At 38.1% G+C, this 23,294-nt stretch overlaps 1 protein-coding gene across 4 annotated transcripts in view; it reads left to right on the forward strand.

Annotated features, from left to right (window-relative positions):
- The first annotated feature begins 9,792 nt into the window (after positions 1–9,792).
- ALCAM (activated leukocyte cell adhesion molecule) overlaps positions 9,793–23,294 on the forward strand; it is a 191,760-nt gene continuing 178,258 nt past the window's right edge. For all 4 annotated transcript variants that reach the window (XM_081066689.1, XM_081066690.1, XM_081066688.1 and 1 more), the window contains exon 1: positions 9,793–10,586. In XM_081066689.1, coding sequence (XP_080922815.1) covers positions 10,514–10,586 — 73 coding nt within the window. In that variant the 5' untranslated portion in view covers positions 9,793–10,513. The remainder of the gene's footprint in view (positions 10,587–23,294) is intronic.

Consider the following 23,294-nt stretch of genomic DNA (forward strand, 5'->3'; position numbering starts at 1 on the left):
AACTGAAAACATACTTAAAAGACTGAAATCAGGGCTAGATGAATCAAAAAGATAGGCCGATATGAATTTCTGTCTACTTATCTGCTTTTCTCTTTCTTTATGGCAAGGATAACAGCAAACAGATGAAGGTGATAAATTGATGGCAAATGAGCCTAAGCAAATCTATGGACGATAAAGTTGAAAAGAGTTACTTGGTGCTCACCTTCGAAAGAGGTCCTGAAGAAATGCCCGCTTATTCTGTCAGACTGTCTGAATGTACTTTTATTGAATTTGTATCCAAGGGAAATAAATATATTTGCAAATACTTCAGAATATTTATTTTGTCACTTTGTTTCACATCTTCCTAAGCATAAAACACCACCAATGCTTCCTTTATTCCCCACATAATCAGACAGTACATAGGATACTGAGGAGAAAAAAAAGCATTAGATAGCACCTGCATATAATGCTTGTTCTTCCTCTGTGCCAGTAATCTAGACCTTTAAAAGAAGAAATAATGAAAATAAAATCATATTTCTCACGTTGCAGAATATTTCTATTTTTCCCCTCTGATAATCAAAATCTGTTGTACATAATCTGAATACAAAGCATATTGGTCCTAAGGACAATATAAAATAATATCAAGGAAATAAAGTGGATGTCTACTGTTTTTGTCTGCTTATTGGGGAACAGCCCCAAACCCCGTAATTTTGAGGTCCTATCAAGCATGATAAGCAACTGCTCTCGGGCTGCAGGGGTTGACATATGACTTATGCCTCGCCAAGCATCAGTCATAGTCCTGGATCTCCTTATTCACAATAAATTACTCTAGAGATGGGCAAAGCCAATCAAACCTTTGACATGAGTGAAAGGGTACCTGTCCCTTTACGATTTTAGTCTCTGTGGATATAGGATCACCTTTGAACATAACTTATCTTTCAGTATGGAGCAAGTTGAGCTGTGACAAAAGAAATTGAGAAAGCAGTCAAAGAGAAGCAAAGGCAAGTAAAGCCAAGATATGGGAAGAAGAACAAAAAGCCTTGACAACTTTACTCAAATGTCTGGATCCTGCTATGCCTATGCATATACATACTATACATACTTTTGGGATTCCCATCACTTAAACCTGTAGGTCACCCTGTTTTTTGTTTGTTTGTTTATTTTTATTTTTTGCTTGCTGTTTTGTTTTGGTTCGGCTTGATTTGGTTTGGTTTGGTTAAGCTCCTTGGAGTGGGTTTTTGTCACTTTCAGTTGAAAGTACCTGACCATTACAAAAACCTTAGTAAAAGTTTCCTGACCTGATGACAAACTCCTGGCTAACTGAGATTATGAAAATAATGTCTCTCTAACTTAAAAAAGGTAGAGGAAAGGAAAATGAGGGTAACATCAAGAGTTAAATTTCTTTCTTGGCCGGTATCCTAAGAAATGCTAATTTACTTTATTTTATTTCTCTGAACTATGGCTCATCTCTCTTTGGACCTCCCTTTCTTTCATTGTCACACAGACCACAATACATCCATTCCTTCATTCATAAATTATTATAGCTTTCTTATTTCACTCAAACTACTGAGCCTTCACAGAAGAGCAAAAGACAAGGTATTAGCTGGGAGGGAAAGAACAGAGAAGGAGATGCTGATCATTGTAGAACTGAAAGGACAAATCAGCACTAGAAAAAATTTCTTTCCATCTTACATGTCATGGCAGGAAATTGAGCAGATGGTGAAGAATCACCTCAAGATAGAGTACTTTGAGAGTTTCTCTTACTTTTTCTGGGAAGATCCCCCAAAAGTTGAATACTGTAGGAGGTGAGAAGTGAGAATAGAAGATGACTGTGTTGCTGATATGGGGAGAAACATGAGTAACTCAGCCCTACCTACTTAGTCAAACTAAATGAGTGTGATTCCCCTCTACACACACTCTCAAGCTACCCTTTGATGTTTCTTTGCCTTTAAATATTGAATTCAGTGTTCATTTAATGCTGAATTCAACATTTGTCTCAGGCCTGAAAAAAATCTAAGCAATAACCCTGGACCTTGAACTCTTTTGAAATGTCCTTAAATCTAGGAAAAATAATTGAGAGTTATGCTCTTTGGGAATTTTCTTCTAACTTGATATGTTAACCACTCTTGGACAGAATGCTTCACTGTATAACTTGGATGTCATTCTCAATAAAAAGGCAAATCATTTGCCTTAAGAGATGTATCAATTAACTAGTTTAAAGAAAATTTCAAAACTGGAAGCAATAACCAAAAATCATTAATTTGCCTCCTGGACAGTTAGAACACATCACAGATTCTTGTGATTTCAATGGAAGCATATACATGTTTATAAATCTTTTTGCATTAACTTAGATATCTGTTGTAATATGTGTTGTATTTTTTCACAAGCTTTTTACCTCCAGGTATAACTATTGAGTGAATTTCTTGCCCTTACAAAGACAAATAAACACATTGAACACCTCCACGTAATGTTAAAATGCTGGATATTAAATTAAATTAAATATTTGTCCTATAGCACTGTTAGCAGAATAGGTTATGAATCATCTATGTTTGTGGAATATATTGCTTTGAATTATAATTTTGCCACATTCATCCTGTAAAGAACAAAGTATAAAGAACACTGAGGCTTAAAATCTTAAATAGTGAACCACCTCTGTAGATTTTGCAATATTGGTATTGCATCCATAATCATGCCTTAGTGAAAGAATATACAGAACATTATTCAGAATGTTTGCTCTGAAAAGAGTTTGGATAGATACACTAGATTTGAAATTGATTAATGCTTCTGACATACCTCCAAACTTTTTATTGTGCTGAGAATTTGACTTAAAAGTTGCAGGGTATCTTGTGTTATTACTCTACCTAATAAAGTGATCCATTTGCATTTAAGCAAGAGTGGTACTCATAGCTATGGGAATTTTGCTTACATCTCTGGCTCCTGGGACCTCTATTACCTCATCTGTCATAAGATATAATTAAGCTGGCTCAGTGGGGTTTCTACCTGCACTGAAAAGCCTTAAAGTATTTACAGGCTGCTTATCAAACTGCAGCCAAAGCAACACACCTGTGTAAGTCTATTAATTACCTTGCACAATAATTAATTATTTATTCATGTATTCATGAATTGATGAAATAATTAAACAAATACTACTGTGTGTCTGCTATATGTCTGTCTATTTTAGACATACGGCAGAGAATAAATCAGGCACAAATGTCTGTCCTCCTTGAGCTTTCATTCTTATAAAGACAGGCAGACAAAATTGAAGATATATGTTAATTATATACATGATATTATATGGTGATAGAGTCTATGGGGAAAAAATAAAGCAGGAAAGTGAGATAAGGAGTATTGGGGAGGGGGATTGAAATTTTAAATAATTGTTCATGGAAAGGTTCAAGAGTAAGGTAACATTTGAGCCAATATGTGGAAGGAAGTGATGGAGTAAGCTACAGTAATAACTAGGGGGAAAGAGATGCAAGGATTAGGAAAAGCAAATGTACAGGCTCTGATGTGGGAATATGGCAGGTGTGTTTAGGAATAATGAAGAGAACCCTATGATTTGAATGTACCGAACAAAAGCAAAATAGGAAATTAGGCTTCAGAGTAAGCCTATGTTAGAACAAAAAGGTTTGTATTTAAATAAAGATTGAAACTCTTCATCTAAATCACTTGTAAGGCCTTAAAAGCATTAATATTTTAAGGTTCTATCTTATATTATATAATAAATGCATCTTCATTTAGTGTTATTAATCCATTGTTGTTGTCGTTTGTTTTTGGTTTTTTTGGCTGATTAATATCACTCCTTAGAAATTATATGGTTATCCAAAAATTGCTTCTTAATACTTTATTGTAAACTCAAGTATTTTATTATTAAGGGGAAATAGTATGGATAACCAGGGACTAGTAGTATTTAATTAATTTGGCTTTCCGGAAGTCCATTCAATCTATGGTGATCTGTTTGTTTTACAAAACCAAATATACGTATTGTTCTCACATTTCTGCAGTCATTATATATCCACTTCAAATTTCTGAATGAAATTATCATGGATCATAATAGCTAGTAGGTATGTGACAAAGCAAGTAGAGATAACTCTGGAGAATTTTTTGAGAATTAATGAAGTTAAAATTTCTTTTAAGGTATCAAACAATTCAAAACCCACATCCTAAGTCACTTTCTATTTACTCAAATCTGAAAGAGCTGTTTATTTCAGTTGAAAGTTGAAAGCATAGAGACCTCTGAAGAGAGACTCTCAAGGTGTAGGGCAAACCCAGACTGTTATACTTTCTGAGTAAATTTGACGCACTGACTGAGATTACTAATAAATTAGCAGTGCTTAACACACTAAGGGTTTTTAACATCCATTTTATAGTTATAATGTAAATCTCATAGTTAAATAGCTTAGCTAGATTCTTTCTTCATTCCTCGTATCTAAGACAGGAAGGAAAATGACTAAGTGGATTTCTACTTTGACTGAAATAGTTATGCATTACTTTTTGTACCCAGACATTGAGCAATCTACAGTCTGAAATGAGAACATAATGTTTACCATTGGCTTTAAAAGTTTTTGCCCTTCTGCGCTCCAGTGATATGTCTTCATTAGCTAGCATTACCGAGGATGTGAGTTGCAAAATTTTATTAAAATGATGACTGATATAACTATTAAAATAGAAATTAATCAATAAAATTCAAGGGGATATTTCTTAGGAGGACAGTTACCCATATATAGAGTGATTTTAGGTATTAATAACTTAAAAAAAAAAAAAAAACCCTTGGGATCCAGAAATGAAACAGTTTTATCTTATACTTATGTAATCTCTGTGCCTCTTTAAAATAGTTCTATCATCCTAGACTAAATATAAATCCCACTTAGCCCTCTATTTCAATCTTTGTCATCAGTGCATCAGCCCAGACCCTTGTTCAACTCCTGTCTGGTTACTTAGAACCTTTACTAGTCGGGCTTCTATTCTCAGTGTGGCCCTTTTTGTTTTATTCTCACTGATGGCAAATCATTTATATCACTCTCTTCTTCCTGTAGATTAAGTTTCCTTACTTTGTATTTCAAGGTTTTCACTATGGTGAGTAGGACTTGACTCATTCTCTTGCATTTCCTAAACTTCAGTCTGCCTAGTTGTGATATTGTGATTCACAATAAGAAACAAATGTTTGGTCTTTGACCCATTCTCTGCACAGAGCTCCTAAAACAACTGGAATTTCCTAAGAGAGCAATAAGAGTCTTTTGTTACATTAATGGTGTGACTTTTGGAAAGCTCCTAGGTAACCTGAGATTGGGGGCTGGATGGCAGGGGACTCAACCACCAGGAAAGCGAGGAGGAGGCCTGAAGATAAAGTACAATCACCAGTGGCCAATGATTTAATCAATCATTCCTATGTAATAAAGTTCTACAAAAACCCAAAGGACAGGGTGCCTAGCACTCCAGGGTTGGTGAACACATGGACATTCAGGGAAAGTGGAGAGCTCACAGAGCATGGAAGCCTGCTCCCTATTCCACATACCTTGGCCTATGTATCTCTTCCATCTGGCTGATGTTCTCTCCAGGTAGTTGTGTCAGAATTGAGTTGAATTGTAGGACTTATGTCCAAGATGTCCACAAATAGCTTGGTGGTGGGAGGGAAAAACCCACGTTGGAATCAGTACCAGAGTCATTCTTTCTAGTACCATCCCTGAAGATCCAGTGGAAAAACTTTTTACCTCTTTCTATCACCCTCCCTTACAAGTTTATTTCAAGGTCTCTATGTTCTGTAAAAAGGAACTCTTTCTCGCTGCCTATCATTAATATACAGAGTGCCAAAAAAAAAAATGTGTACACATTTTTTAAGGAAAAAAACTGTATTAAAATTGTAATACTCAATATATACTGATAACAAAAGATGAATACAAGTCACGTTTGACTTCTGCAATTACTAGAGATGCTCAAAGTGGTTACCATCAGCATAATTTTAACAGTTTCTTTGTTAAAATGTGTATACATTTTTGGCATCCTTTGTTAAAATGTGTATACATTTTTGACACTCTATATAAATGTTTATCGTGTGTCCAATGTATTTGCAAAGTATTCGCTAGAAGTGTGTAATCACTGATGGGGAGGTGGGGGAAAGAACGTGAATTAAATTTGTTGCATGCTTTTAATTTTTTGTTGTTTTTAGTTTGTTGTATGCAACTTGTATGTTGCATACAAGTTTTGTTCAGAAACCAGGAAGACACACAAAACACTATGATATAAGGTGGTAAGAAACAAAGGTCACTAGCCTCCCAAAGCATCTTTGGTGAAATTTTGTCTCCAGAGGAAAACTGTTTACATTAATCAGATAGAAAAAAATCACCTAAACTCTTCCAATGCTTATGTGCCTGACCTGGCTATGTTATCACATACTGATGGGTTAATATTTTAGTACAGTGTCCTGACCCGAGTCTCTGGGGTCTTGAGTTCTGATCTCAAAAGAGTCTAAGCAGACATGTTGTCTACTGTGGTATCATTGCTTGGAGCACACAGTCCTGACTAATGATGAATTCCTTTATACTGAAGATGCAAAACTCTTCTCATGTTCCTGGTAACAAAATATGTTTTCCTTTGACTGAACATTATTCATTTTACCTCTTGCAGTAAGAAATACCCATTATGATGGTCTGAATCATGACTAACTTGTCTGGTAAATATCCTCATATCTAACAAAAGCAATGGTGATCCAGATGCAGCTGGAAAAACAATTCCTCTTAAGAAATAGGTAAGGTGGATCCAACCCCCAGCTCCCTAGATTTTGAAAGACAAATACTCTCCCCACTACATTATTTTGTGGAGCTTACGATTTTAAGTTTATTTCTGACTCTGAGCTTTTGTTTAGACTGAAATTATTTCAGTCTACAAATGGTCTTGTCATCTCATATGCACTATACCTGGCTTATGCAGATAGGGTGCACTACCTTAGTTAATTTTCTTTAGGAAAATGTGTTTGATGGTAGGGGACTTCATTAAAATTTTGGGAAAACAAAATAATTTAAGTTTAAATCAAGCCTCCCATCAACCAAAAAGAAAGTCATAAACTTATTGTTAGACATTTCTGATGAGCAAAGTGGGTAGGAATGGAGTTCAAAGTACCTGGGATAGAGACATGGCTTTACCATAACTATGAATCACTCTGTGACCTTGGGAAAGTTACTTCATGTCTCTGGGCTTCAGTTTCTTCATGAGTAAAATGAAGGTGATAATAGCACCTACCTTATAGGATTATTTTTGAGGGGAATTATTCCATTACTCCATGTAAATGGCTTAGAATAACCTAACTAACATATGGTAAGTTTGCAATAACTATTACTAACTAATTAATTAAAACATATATAAAGGCCGTTGACTATTTTCAAACTCATAATTGTATGACTTGGTCTTTGTGCCTTCCTCTTTCCTCAGCATCTCCCTTTTCATTCCCCTACCAAATTCCTATTTTTATTTTTTATTATTTTATGATTCCTATTTTTATTTTTATTATGTTGTTTAAACAGAGTAGTTTCACCACCACTTTTGTGGCCTTAGCTATATATGGGAGTTATTGTTCCAAGTGGCTTATCAAGGTATTTTACTTAACTAGGACAAATTCCTCTCTAAAAGAAATTCTGAGAGCAACTGCCTTTATATGCAAATATGTATTACACATGTTTGTACGTTAGTCAGTTGCTTCCAGAATTTCATACCTTGTGTGTATGTGTGTATATGGTATTCTTAATTTGTAAAATGTATTTTGATCCAATTTAGCTGCACATCTTTGAAGGTGGTACTCTAATGTGTCATCACACTTTCATTATGGGACTGACTTTTGCTCAAGGTCACTTGCTGACTCAGTGCAGAACTAAGGGATTTTAACTAGATGCTTACTACTCTCCAAAGCCCAAGCTCCTTCTACTACATCCGGCCAGTTATTTGTGTGATCGTACTTAATTCTCACAGCAATCTCAAGAGGCTGAAAGTATTGTTATCACTTTTTACATTTAAGGAAACTGAGGCTTAGAGCAGTTAAGTGTGTTGACCAAGATCATGCAGTGAGTAAAGGTCAGGGCCCAAATCAGACCATCTGCTTTTTGCAGATCTACTTTTTAACAATTATGCTGTATTAATTCCCACCTCAAAATAAAGGGGGTCAGATAGACAAAGTGGGCCATCTGGGTTAAAAATATAGTTAGGATGATTTGTTCTAATACATGCTATGCAGAGCCACTGTTAAAAGAAAAACACTTCCCCATAAAAATTCTACAGGATCCACGGAATACTGGCAATTCAGTCAAACTCAGTTTATGGAATATTGAATTAAAAAGCATTTGCCTCATGGCATTAGCCTTCTTGTTGATTCATCAGATGCAAATGAAATGTTAATGTTAAAGCCAAGGGGGGGAAACTACTTATTTTGATAGGAAAAATATAAGAGCTCTACTATAGAATACTGGTAATATAATGCAAGGAGAAGCAGGAGGACAAGACAGACAGTCTTTTGATAAAAATCACAGCTGAAGATGGAGCTTAATCGTTTCCAGCATGAAAAGACAAAGAATTCAAAGATCATTGTGCGTGTGTGTGCGCGCGGGAGCGTGTTTGTGCATGTGTATGCTTGTTTTATTAAGCTTCTCCTGCCTCCAACTCCCCTCACCCCCATCTAGCTGGTGAGTGGAAGCCTTCTAATGAAAGCACAGCATGTGAGGATCACTAGTTGGCATTCTCTGCTGGAGACTAGTCTCACACAGGGGTGACCCTGCGATGCACGAAAAGGCTATTTAATGCCTGGGCGAAGTGGTTCAGAGACCAATATTTTATTAAGCTTCGGGGATGAGAGTTGTGAACCTGCTTCCCTGATTTAGAGACACTTTGGGCTCCAACAGCTCCACCCCAGTGTTCTAGAGGAATATATTCCTTCATGCTCTCTGCCTGATCAGAAAGCGACACAGCTTCCGGATGTTCCGCCAGGGAGGTGATTCAATCTTTAGAAATTGCCCGAAAAGCCTGTCCATCTGCGGGGGTGTCTGGCTTTCTGGAACGGACAAGGAGGAGCTTGGCTTTTAATCTGAGTAACTTGAGGATTTTCTGTTTGAAACTTAAAATCTTCGCTTAATTCAAAGGAAAAGAGACACCCGCTCTGGCTTTGTAGACATTGGGGAAATCCGTGTGACGAAGTGTGATCTAGAAATTCCTGGTTTAATTTGCTCCGGGAAAGAGTAAATATTTCTATTTGGTACTGGGCAGTCCACTGAAGTCATCTGCCTTCTAAAGGTGCGTGCGAGAGGTTGGTGGTGGTGGTGGTGTGGGGGGGGGGGGGGGCGGGGGCACGGGGAGGGACCAGCTCAGGGCGTAGGTTGCCCCAGGCCAACCAGTAGCTGTTCCTGTTAACTCCCAGGAGGCGAGTTTCCACCTCTGTCGCCTCCTCCAGCCTCTTCCTTCCTCCTCCGCTCTCGCCCTTGGCACCCAAAGTGCGCGTCCCGCGTGAGTTCCCCACCTCCACCGCGCTGCCCCACACTACTGTGAAGACTAAGGAAGCTGCAGTATCACCACCGAAAAGTCCCCGCGGAATATGAGTCAGTGCAATGGGGGTCTTGGGGGAAAGAAAAGGGCAATTTGGCTTTCTGAACCGCGACCAAACTGGGTGGGCAGTGTGAACTGAGTCTTTACCGAGAGGGCAACGCCACCAGGAACTGACAGTCCCCGGGTCCCACCGGGAGTGCACAGCTTCCGTGGTCGCCTCCCTATTGGCGGGTCGGGTACCAGGGGCGGGGCCACGAGAAAACCCCGCCCAACTCGGGGCCGGCACCGCGGCGCGCGCCTCGGGGTCGAAGTTCCAGAGCTGGGCTGAGTGAGTCTGGGACTCGGTCCTGCAGCGCCTCTAGGCTGCGGATCCGCGCTGCAACCACCTGCTCGGCGCTGCGTCCGGGGAAATCGGGAGGAGAGGGGAGGGAGGGAGGAGGCGGAGGGAGGAGGAGAGAGGCAGTTTACACACGCCTTCCAGTTCCTCCACTCAGAGCAGCCCCGAGTGCTGCTGCCGCCGCTGCTGTCCCTGCCGCTGCTATCACTGCCACCGCTGCTGCCACCTGAGGAGACCGCCCGGACCCGCCGCTCCCAGTTGCCATCCCCGACGATTCCTTCCTACCACTGGGCTTTTTACGCACACTGCCACCACCACTATTATTATTCCAAGAGAAGGGAAATAATAGACCAGCCAAAAAAGAACCACGTACACCTTTCTGAATTGCTCAAGTGTCTCCCGGGAAGAGAGGGTCGGCAGTCCCGGGAGGAGCAGCCCAGGGGGCCAAGGGCGAGTGTTGAAAAGGGAGGGAGGAGGAGTTGGGGCACTGCGTGGTGGAAAGTTACGTGCGGCGGCGACCAGAAGGTGCAGCGCCACAGCCCAGGGGGCGGTGGAGTGTCTGCGAGAAGCCGCTGCCCCCTGCATCCCGAAGCGCGGGCGCGCGGGCAGCGCGGGGCCGGGAACGACGCCCCCCTCCTGCGGCGCGGACTCTGTCGGTGGCCCCGGAGGAGGAGGAATATGGCATCGAAGGGGACTCCTTCCTGCCCTCTGATCTTCTGCCTCTTGATCACCGCTGCTGTCCTCAGGCCAGGTGAGCAGGGACCTCGGAGCAGCTTCGGACCCACGTGCGTCCGGGGCACTTGGGTCCCCGGCCCGGGTCTTGCCCCGCGGGAGCTGTGCTCCCAGGCGCGTGGGGGAGGTAAGGGATAGCGGTGAGGGGCGCAGAGCTGGCCCGGGGTTCAGTCACCTGCGCCGCACCTTTGGGCTCAGCTGGCCGGCTCAAGTTTGGGCAGCGACTGTGGGCACTGTGTAAATCTCCAGCAACTTTGGGTGCAGCCGGGCTCTGGGCTCCAGGGGCCCGCGCCGGCCAGATTCGCCTTTCTGTCTCGGGTTCCCCCTGTGGCTCCCGCCTCGGCCACTGACAATCCCTCCAGTCCCTGGATCTCAACGTCCACGTCACTTTGCTCCGGGCAGGTTTTCTTTCCCTTGGCTCTTGACTCACTGCCTGCACTTTTTCGTGATAAATCCCCTGGTAACTTCCCCGTGGTATGAAGCGAAGAGGCGATGGTGGGATGGGGGGGGGGAGATAGAGGAGAAAGAGGACTTGAATCACTCCCGTAAGCAAACCTCCCAAAGCTTAACTCGTTCTGTAGACGCCCTCTCCTGCATTGTCTGGGTGGGTAGTGAGTGTACGGGTGGTGGCAGGGAAAGATCGCAGACTGAATTAGAATAAGCAGCCAGGTTTGTGATACCTCGCTGAGGGGTTTGTAAATTTTTCAGGACCCGTGATTCGACCTCAGGTCTCAGTTCTGTACTGAACCTCAGACGAAATAAGGCAAAACCCCCAACAACTAAAAATATCTCGCCGGGAATCCCTTTCCTCACCTTAGGGCGGTCCACGGGTTCTGTCATCCTGAGACCCGCGGGCCGCTGACACGAATTGGTCCTCGCAGCGCGTTCTGCGTGCTCGCCGTCACTTGACCGAGCAGCAGGTTCATGTCTTCGTTAGACTTGAGGATTTTCTGGATGTTTTCCTCCCTTTGAAGTTTTGGTCTCTAGCTCTTTGTAGACGGTTGCAAGTAAAACTCCTACTTCCTGTTATTTCGGCTTCTGTTTTGTTGCGTTATCCTTTTCTTTAGCTTTTATCAAAGAAAAACGCAATTCCTTTTTTGCATCTTTAATTTCTGTGCATCCCTCCAGTTGGTGGCAAGCCGAGGTTAAAAAGGAGAGTTTAGAAAGCCTCTGGATCTTTCCCAGGAAAAGGGGGAAAGTGAGGCTGGGGGCTGGAGTCTGGGGAGTGTTTGTGAACTACTGCTGTGTGTTTTCGTGGTGGTAGTGGTGCGGGGTGGGGGTGGGGTGCCCTCTCTCGATCTCTTCAATGAAGTTACATTTCTGGGTGAAGCAAAGAGCTCACCTGCTGTTCTGAGGCTGGAGAAAGAGGCATCATCTGTGCCTAATCTTCAGCTCTGGGGCGGGGACTGTGAAATGTGAGTCGAACCGGATTTAGAGCGGGTGGGTCTAGGGGGGGTGGGAAACCCGGGGAACTGGCGGGAGGGGGGGGCGGTGAGGGGAGATCCCCTTGGGTTTGGCACTGTGTGGCTTTCTCTTTTTCGTGATCCCAGTGTCCGATATGGGAAGGTCATTCCCTCTGGAGCGGAGGGGATAGAAGGGAGAACAGGGGTGGTGATGTAGTTTGTAAAATGCAAAGATCCACACGCTCACAGTTGGTTTTCAGTTTAACCCTCTGGCCACTTTGAGAGTGTAATCTCACCTACGGCCACACCCCGGGAGCACACGCCCAGTTTCCTTTTCCGCGCGCTCGCGCTCTTATTTTCTGTGGGGCCACCTTGGAGGACAGGTTTTTCCGCACAGTTAAGTGCCAAAAGGGGAGAGGTTCCTCTTTCAGACCCGTCGGTGGCGATTCTTTCGGCGCGTGGGCTCGCGTTGCTTCTCCAGCTGCGCGCTTTTGGCGAGAGTCAAGCCCGACTCCCCAAGGGGTTAGAAGCCTCAGCCCCTCAGATCTGCGGTTTCCTGGAATTTACCCGGCTGGCACATGCGCGAGGTGCTCGGTGAGGTGTCAGTATGTTTTAAAATAAACGATTGCGACACTAAAAGCACCATGTCCGGAATTAGGACGCAAATCCTGGACGGCAGTGCGCCTCTTCCGAGCCCTCCGCAGAGCTGAGTCGGGCGGGGGTGCAAGGCCCATGGCTGGCTTAGTCAAAGGGACTAAGTGACTTCCCCGTCCGCGGCCCTTCATTTCCGGAACAATTGTCATAGTTTGTGTCCAGATCTGGACAAAAATTCGAGTTCATGAACCTGCTCCTGTAGGTCTTTTCATCTGTCGCTACATGAACATTGATGTATTTTAGGCATGGCATGTTACCTATTTTGAAGGGAAGGGAAAATATATATGAAACAGGAAAACTGAATTTGGACTTATAAAGGCAATGAAGTATGTGCTCATCATACCAGGGAGCAGAGAATCTCATTATTCTTATAGAAAGAGCGTCAGCCTGTGGTGACATTTTGTATTGCTTTAAAAAAGGCTTTCCTTGATTATTTACAAGGAAGTGGGGCCCTGCAGTTAACTGTTTCTTCACTTGGATTGTCTGTGTGCACTCCTCTCTGGAATTTTTTTTTAATTGCTCACTGATATAAGGTTCATTCCAAGACATAAGCACACTGAAACCTTTTTTTCTTTTTTTTTTTAGGAGGATATTATGATCAGAAGGTATCAGTTTATCTTACTAATAAGGCCTTGGGAAAAGCATCAACTTAAATAATGTTCTTTCAGACTACCTGATGTGGGACTGTTAAAATTTATTAATTTTAAAACCACAAACTGCTTAGTAGCCACTAAATATTGCTTTTTCCTTGATGATTTATTTAATCCAATAAAAATTACAATTTAATAGGATACTATTTTCAGTAAACTGCTTTTCTAGGCTTGGCTCAGTGCCATCTACCTTTGAAAAGCACATTGCGCAAGACATTCCACCTTTTTGGGTTCAGCTTTCTCATGTGTAAGTAAAACAGAGGACTAAGGATCTACTCACTGAGATATCTTCAGGTCAAAACTGTTCATAACAACCTAAGGTAAAAAGCTGATTAGGGCAAGGAAGAGTCATTTTCCTGTATTTTTCTAATGCTTTCAGACAGTCTGGATGGACACAATTCATATAAATTGTATTACTAGAACAATTCATATAAATTGTATTACTAGAAAATGTCAGTGGACTCCAACTGCTAATTTTCTACCTTTTTCTTACTTTTATAAACTCATTATAATATCTTGTACTTATTCCTCCAGGCCTGAATAGGGCTATTAAGAAAAAGAAAAAAGAAAAAAGAAGAAGTGTGATGGAGAGGAATTGGTCTCCCACTCTCCTGTGTAAAGAGATCCCCACAGGTTTTTAGATCTCAAAAAACTCCGTTAGTGTAACCCGTTCCTCCTGGAAGTCTGCCTCTATTTAAACTTCATATATAGTTCCTAGAACAAAATATAACTGACGTTGATGCTAATATGTTCATGTGAAAAAGACATATGTACACCTGAAAAATGCTCCTAAACAAAGAAGTTGATTTGCACCATGGTTGTGAGTGCAATACAGAAAGAAATAGAAGACACTAATGCTCTCCTCCTGTTTTCAATTCTGTGCAAATTCAAAATACTTTCATGACTACTCTAACAAAAGTTGGATTCCAAACTTTTTCTGACTCTACAGAAAATTCAAACTTTCATATCTTTTTAATAGAAATTTGGAAGAGAATGCTTGTCTATTGTTGACTTATTAAAAAGAAAATAATCGATAAAAACCTACTTTAATAGTCATAAGTGTTACCAGAAAATTCTGTATTTTGGGGTCAGGATTCATGTGTTCAGTTTTCAGCTGTGCTATATAAGAATATTGTGACCTTGGGAAAGTTATTTTTCTGTTCTTTTTTATTTCCCATCTGTAAAATGTTCTCCCTATGTAATACATGGTTCTGATTAGTAATTTCCTTGCTCAGCATTTTGAACTTTTCAAATAAAACAAATTATATTGAGACTTTTATTATATTCTTAATAGAATAACACTCTTTATTGCACTTAATTATCACAACCATTTTATTAAAAGTAGGCAAAATGGTTCTTCTTTTTTCTTCTCCTTTTCCTTTTACTACCCAAATTTTTATGCCATTAAATATAGGCCTTTATAAAACTGAATACTAAGTTGTCAGCATTACTTGGTGTAAGATGGCAGTATTTTGTCATATAGCATTTTAAATGCTTTACAATCAAGTTGTCTTATATTCTCAAACACATCTTTTTCTGTCCTGGCCATTTATTTTGCATAAAACATCAAAGAGTTCTACCTCTCAGAAGGCATTAACTCAGGTAGACACATGCACTATATATCCCAAATATGCAGGACAGCAGCATAGATGCAGATATGATAAGATAGCATCTCTGTGCCTCTGTGTATGCATAGAAACTTAAATTTATCTCCTCTCAAAGTGTTAATTTTATTTTCCATTGTTAGGTTTTCACAAAGGCCCACTTCATTTCTTACATATGGCTGTATGTGGCATATTAAGAGATAAGCTAACTCACTGGAATACTAAAGTTTTCTTGGGAGTGGTGGGTGATGAATTAATATTTATTTATTAATTTTGGATATCCATTTCTTTTCATTTTCAATAAGGAATGAAAGACCAGAAAAACGTCTGTTTATATTTCTCATTATTTTTTTAATTAGATCAGAATTTCCCCTTTCCTGTGGAGATAAAAGTCAAGAAAATATATCCTCTATATTTCAGAAGAGGATTATAGGCTGTTTGATAAGATTAAATCCTACAGTTATTATAAATATTCCTATGGTATACTAAGTATTAACATATATCTAGAATTACCAATGTTTTCGTCCAGCTAATTTCTCTGTTTAAATAATAATATTTATATTCTCTCTCTTCTATCTTATTATTAGATGGAATACCATATATATTTCAACTAAGACTAGTCCCAAACATGCTGTGGTATTCAGTAATTGTTTTATGGTCACCTATTATCATAAGCCATTGTTGTAGTATATGTTCCAAGAATGAAATTAGCTTTTAGTGCTTCTCCTCTTCTTTATCCATTCACTTCTCAATTATCCATTATAGTCAAGGAGAAATCAGAGTTGTGCATAATCCAAAACAGTTTCTAATCAAAGGATTTCACTCTTTCAAAAGTATAGTTTGAATGACACATTATATGGTTACCATAATGATTAATGACTTACTTGTCTATATGTCTGTCTTAGAGTGCTTAACTATAAGACATTCATCCCTCATCCTTACCATTGCATGTTTCTAACCTTTTTTTTTAAATTTTAGTGTCAGTGAACTGTCAATAGGAGTTATATGCCCTTTTACTGTCAAGTATAAGAGAGAAAAGTTTACAGCCTGAAACCTCAGAATGTTGTAGTGGGTGTGGAACATTAAAGATCTCATGGAAACTGAATTAACCTGAGATGCCAAGGGATAGTGGTGATTGAAATTCACCTAGAAGCTATACTTAGCCATGGAGTATCTAGTGAAGGCCTATTTCAGTCTGATCCTAAAATCCTTTTTCAGCCAACTGCATAATTCCCATTCTGTTCTTCCATAAGCTTTCTCAGTAGCTTATTATCAATTTGGATCTAAAAAAAAAAAGAAAGAAAGAAAAAATGGCAGGGAAGTCAATAAAATTGAAGGAAGCCCTAAGTCTTTTTGTACATATAAGCTACACTTGTATCAGAAATGGGGACCTGACCTGGTTCAGCCAACAATATGGCTAGGACAGTTGGTGCCAAGACAGACTATTCCTAATTAGGCACTCATGTGATATGTGGGCCAGCTATGTCCGAGTGTCTCAGTTACTCAACAAACCCCCAAAGTGGATGGGAATAAGGAAAGGTGAGAGGATATGATCTAAGAATACAAGATAAAGGATGTCATAGTATTGTCCTCATTAATAGGGAAGAATGAAAGGAGGGGGCCTTTGTCATTGTGGCTAGAACTCTAGTCAGCATATCCCCAAGTTTTTCCCTGATAGTGGGTATGGGATTTATCTAGCTCCAATGAAGCAAAACACATGAAAAGAGGCCTAACTACTCTTATTAAATCTTTGAACCACAGTGTATCAGTTAACTATGCTGTGTAATAAATCCCACCAAAACACAGTGGTTTAAATCAGCAACCATTTTATGAAGTACATTATTGTGCAGGTTGACAGTTCAGTCAGGACAGTGGGTGTTTTTCTGATTTTAGCTAGATGTTTTCATTCTCCCGTAGTCCACTGTGGGTCAGCCTAGGCAGCTTTACTCCTGGGAGTTGGCGGGTTATTCTTCAGGGAAAATTGACTCTTCTCCCTGATCTTTCATTCTCTAAAATCTTCCCCTAGGCTTGTTCTCTTGGTGGAAGACAAATTCTGTTGGTGAAGACAAGTCCCAAGCCCAGCTCAGATTCCAGGGTGGGGAAATCATCTCCACCTATTGAATGGAAGGAGCTAAAAATACTTTGCAAAAGGTGTGGATAAAGACCAGGAGAGAGAATTAGGAGCATTTTTGCAATCAGTCTACCTCTCACAATAATAGTGGGGGATGTGGCAGCAGCAAAAGACCCTTACTGCAGACCCTTAGGCCCACATTCACAATTTACACCCTCGTCTTCTGGATCCTTGGGCGAGAAATATGACAGATTATAAAAGCTCAAGCAGTGTCCAGTAAGAATACTGTTTTCTACTGCTCAGACTTATCTTCTCTGGAATAAAATGATGGGAAGTTCAATGTGTGTATGTAACGGCAGGGGGAGGAGACAGAGAGAAACAGAAAGAAGGAGAGAGAGACAGAGAGAGAGAGAGACAGAGAGACAGAGAGACAGAGAGAGACAGAGAGAGAGAGAGAGAGAGAGAGAGAGAGAGAGAGAGAGAGAGAGAGAGAGAGAGAGAGTTGTTGTAAAAATGGGAAGGTGCCTTAGACATTTATCTTGTTTAGTTCTCTTATTTGACAGCTGAGATAGATAAAGCCTCAGGTTAAGAGATTACCTAAAATACAATAGCAAATTAGCCATGTTTTAGAGACAACGGTGTTCTTAGTTTCATTTATGCTTAGACTCATAGATTTAAGGTTTTGGAGCTGTAAAGAACATTAAAATCATTTAGCTGGTAGTCTAAGGACACGTTGTTGGCTAATTCAAGAGTAACATTCATGTGAATTAACATTTCAACATATGGAAGAGCATTCAACAAATACTGTATTTATTGAGTACTTGATATGTGCAAAGCACTGTGCTTGGTGTTGGGGTTACTGCAATAAACTAGTTCCTAGTCAAGGTCCTATCACTCCAAGACATTATGTCCTCTTTGTGAATGAAACAGACGTCAATCAACTAATTCTATAATTACTTGCTAGAATAATTTACATTAAAGTTGCCGTATTTGCTCTGGAATTTAGAAAAAAATCAGAAAGGTTCTTTCAGAAAGTGATATCTAAGGCATGTGCTAAGGACTAGAGAAGCAAAAGATATGGACTGAGAGAATAATATGAGTGAAGATGCTAAGGAATATGGCTTCTAACGCCTGAGGTGACCAGGAATTCCTTGAAGTTCTTCCAATGCTTTCCTGTAATTTCCCTAATTTACTTATTGGTTATGGGGTTCAGAAAAGGATCTCTTTGATCTTATTCAAATTCTCATACACTAGCAAATATTGGCATATACACGTCCCCCTTTTAAAAAAGTGAAATAGGAATATACTATCCACACCATTTTGTAACTTTCCATTTTCACTTAGCAGCACATTTTGGAGCGTATTCCATATCAGCACATATAACTCTACCTCAGTTTTAAAACATGATGTACTGTATTTTATTGTATGCATCAAAATTAATTTAACCATTTCCTCAGTTCTTAGAACTGTAGATTGTTTCCAATCTTGTTTTATTACAAACAATACAGAAGTGAATATCCTATAAGTTCTTGTCCATATGTGCAATTATGTTAGTTGGAAAATGTCTTGGAAGTGAAATTGCTGAGTTAAAAAGTATGTGTATTTTTCATTTAGAAAGAGATTTTAAAACTACAGTTCAAAGAGTATATACTTTATTGTATATTTGAAAGTTGATCTCAAAAGTTCTCATCACAAGAAAATAAAAATTGTAACTATGTGCAGTGATGGATGTTAACTAAACTTCTTGTGGTAATCATTTTGCCCTATAAAGTTATATCAAATCATTATGTTGTACACTTAAAACTAATACAATGTTATATGTCAACTAAAAGAAAACATGTTATATGTCCCAATTCAATAAAATTGAACATGTATCTCAATAAAATTGAACATGTATCTCAATTCAAAAAAAAGAACATGTATCTTTTAAAAGTTCTAAGAAAACTATATTGGGATGCCCCTTCCTCACACTTCCTCTGTGTGTACTATTATTATAACTTTTTTTTCATAAATAGGATAATACGTTGGTTCTTATTTATTTAAAGCTTGTGGGAAATAGAACTATAGAAGTAATAGGCACACACACTCTCTTGTAAGGCCAAAGCTATGGATAGATTGGTGTCTAACTTTATTATACATGAGATGGGGCCAAAAGTGGGGGAAAGAAGTGCATTTATTATGAATTACTATTATTGCTTTTTCCATAGAAGATGGCAAACTTTTATAACATAAACTACATAATTATAAGGCATATTTTCTTCCATTTTGGAAGATTTATACTCTGTGGAATCCTTAAGAGTAGTTGATGTTGTTTTACATTACTCAAATGGTTTCAAATATTTGTATTAGTTCATTGTAAATATACATTGTTGGGTGGTCTAACTAATGCCATTTTGTAAACCTTGCATAATACATCTTACTAAACGGACTTCAGTTATTTTTAAGTAAATCACATTTTGAACAATTCTTCCAACAAATTTGTTTTAACAGACTCATCAAAATTGTTTACGAGCTGATAAAAAATATCACCTTCTGTAAATTTATAAAAAACATCAGTGCCATTAAATATGTTTCACCCTGTACTTCTTTCCATAAGAAAGGAGTAAAATATTTATTTTGTAGCTACTTTTATAGAAAAACCATAATAATATATATGAAGAGTTTTCAACAATTATGTGCTGAACATATATTTTTAAAACAAAGCAACAAATATGCATAATGGAGTTAATATTAGTATGCACATACTGTAATTTCATGAATAAATCAGTTTCTGCCTAGCATTTAATTTTAAATGTACAAACTTTTGGCATTTATATTTTATTCTACAAGCACTTTCTCTACCTGGATGATAAGTATGACACTTTTCAAAAAAATATTTATGTTGGTTGTAAGATATAGTTTTATATTTTTGTGCAGAGATGGTCCTGACTCTAAATATGAATAATGCTTTTTCTATCAGACCTAAGAATAAAATGTAGTACATATCTGGATTTGCCTTGTTGAATTAATCCCCAGTCCCAATGGATGACAATCTAGTTTTCAAGTAGAAATTGTTTTTTGGAATGACTGTTTAGTGTAAGATAAAATTGCTTCTTGGATCAAATATACGGTGATGGAAGGAGAACTGACTCTGGGTGGCGAACACACAATGTGGCATACAAATGATGTATTACAGAATGGTACACCTGCAACGTATGTAACTTTACTAACACTTGTCACTCCAAAAAACTAATTAAAAAAATTAACAACAAAATCAGATAAAAAGAATTTCTTCTCTTATCATACTGGAATGGCAAATAAATATCTGTTTATTAAAACAAATCCTGCATCTGCTTAGCTGTTTTTCTCTTTGCTGATAAATATGTCTCCTTACAAAAATAAGTGACAAACAGTAAAAAAGAGTAGAGTTTCAGGGTGTCATTTGGAAGTTGTCACTTTTTAGAATTGATCCAAGATGTTTGGTTACAAAGGATTTGAACTGGGTGAGTAGTGATTTTTGGTAGACAGTACGGCTATACTTCAATAATATTTTTTAAAAAATAAATGTCTTCTTAATTTGTATAGGCTGTCAAAGCTCACCGATTCCACAGACTGTCAATATAGAGCACAGGAGCTCAAGAGCTTGCGTTATGGCTCAGAGCATTAGTTTGATTTCTATCTTTTATTGCTGTTTTAACAATTGCAGAATGAACATAGCGATACTACCAAGTTCATTAGATATGGATATTCAGAAAGGTAATGAGTGTATAGTGCATTTCTCAGTGCCTGGCCCATATTGGACTCACAATGAATAATAATTATTATGAATCACATTTTTTGGTAATTATAATATTATAATGTTAGTTTATTCATATCAGAAATATATGTGAAATACTTCATGTTACTGATTGAAGATATATTTCAGTTCCATCTAAGTACATTTTTGGGTTTCCAGAATAAAATTGGAATTCATATTCTTTAGGATATTTAGGATATTTCAGAGTCCCAATGTGTACCAAGTAACTTTTCAGTTTTATCAACTCAAGGAAAACAACAGAAAAATACAGATTGAAAATTACAGTTTAGAATGTAATTCCTGCAAACAAAAACCATTAAGAAAAAAAGAACACGTTTTAAAACTATAAGGACATACATAATTTATGGTAGTACTCTTAGAAATCAATATTGTATATGTGTTTCTATGATTTGAAAGATATTAAACCTTAGAAAGAGAAAAATTTTACAATTATGATTTACAATTATAATGGAGTCATTTTGATGATAGAATTATGATTTTAAACACAAGACACATTTTCTCAACTGCCATTCAACAGAGGGAGCTCCATAACTTTCCTTTTATGAGCACTTTATTTAGGATGCTTTATATATTATGATTTTTCTCTAACTTAATAGTGAAATTACTAAAATACAATTTTAACATTAATGATATTTTGGAAATTGAGCAATATTCTTCTCTTATTAGTGGAATTCAAAAAATGCTTTTACAAATAATATATGTTTTAAACCCTAGTTTTTAGTTCTTTGTACACTTTGGATTATAAATTGCTGGAAGAAATTAAAGTAGGTATACTTTTGAGAAGCATACTTTAATATAGCGAGGCATCAAAGGAGAACAAAGTTTATTTCTAATGATAAAGTAATGACTTTTTGATATTAATTTTGTGGTATCTTTTAAAAAGAAACAGTTACATATTTGAATAAGCGAAAAAAACAGCTGATATTTTTCTCAATTACTCTGTCTATATTTTTAACCAAATGAGTATGGATTTCTATGTGGAAATAGGCCATACATCTTTCTCTCTGTTATTTTCCCAAATGTCCCTTTGATTTAGATAACTCCGGCTATATTTTCAATCAAATTGCTATCCATCACCTGTTTGACCCTGACAATTCATTTACCTTTTATGAGATTCACTTTTGTCATGGAAGTATAGAATCATGTCATTTTTAAGGTCTTTGCAACTTAAAAATTCTAAGATTAAAAATTGTAACATAAATTAAGAAAAAATTTGTATAAATTTGAATTGTTTGCTGTCAACAAATTTGACTTGAGGTCCAATTAAAAATATACAATTTTAAATGATGATCCCTACTTATTCTTTTTAATTCAAAATGGAAATGATTTTTTTGAGTTCCACAGAAAATTACAGAATCCCATATGTTAGAGCTCCTAATCTATTACTAAAATGCTATCAGTTGAAAGAATGGCCCAGTACTCTAGCATATTTAACAATTTCCAACACAGAGACAGCTTTTAAACAAAGTTCGTATTGAAATTAGGTATCTACTCTTATGGCAGTACTAGGAGGAGAGCCTGGGGATTCAGGCTTATGGCTTGTTCATTATAGTTTTAAGCATTCTTTAAAGTAAGTGCTCGTTTTATTGTATTTACTTTCCGTTACAGATTAGAGCTTGAGAATGTGGCTTTTGGAGCCAAATTCTGTGGTTTTGAAGCCTGTGTCTCCACTCTCCACCATCCCAGCCAGTTGACGTTGGGAAAAGTACTTAACCCCTCTTCTGTTCTAATTTGTGTAATAGGCATAAATAGTACCTACCTCAGGGTTGTTGGGAATGTTAAATAAACTAATACACATAAAGCTTATTCAATAGTGTGATTGTCAAATAATAAGCTCTCTTTAAATTGTTAGTATTCTTCAATAATGATTATAAACCAATGTATTTCCATGAGTACATAAAGAAGAGATGCCCTAAGTTGGTCAAAGTTATAAAAGTGCCAGCTGTAGCTCTTCCCCATGCTTTTTTCTTCCACTGAAGAAATGGAATATTAATGAGAATGATGTCATATTATTAATTTGGCATAACCTTGAATATACTCACTCTGTAAAACAAATAAGTCATTTACAAACTCCCAGACTTTATCCATTAATTATTAGGATCATATTCATTATGACACCATTCTAATCTGATAATGAGACATCATTGCATTGCAGTCCTGAAGTTGAAATCTAAATTTGAAGGTAAATTTAAAGCTAAAAATGAGACACCTTGCAGGCTGTATGTAGTTCACAATGTCTGAGAGCATATACGGTCATTAGTGTAAGTTGACCAGAAGTTCATTTAAGAGTAGGAAAGTGTGCATGCTTAAGAGATAGACTTACGTAGATTCTAGATTCAGAGTAAAATAGAGCACAGTGATCATAATATTCTAAGGAAGCAAGAAATATAAACAAATATAGTCTTACAGATGTTCCAAACTTCAGTCTAGCCCCCCTCCAATCTCTTCTCCCCTCTGCCATTAAAATGATGTAAGATATGAGTAGAATCTTGTAACTGGTCTGGTTAAAATACTTCAGTGGCTTCCCATTAGAGTAAGGATAAAATACA

This window comes from Rhinolophus hipposideros, assembly GCF_964194185.1.
Source record: "Rhinolophus hipposideros genome assembly, chromosome: 2".
NCBI classification, from domain to species: domain Eukaryota; kingdom Metazoa; phylum Chordata; class Mammalia; order Chiroptera; family Rhinolophidae; genus Rhinolophus; species Rhinolophus hipposideros.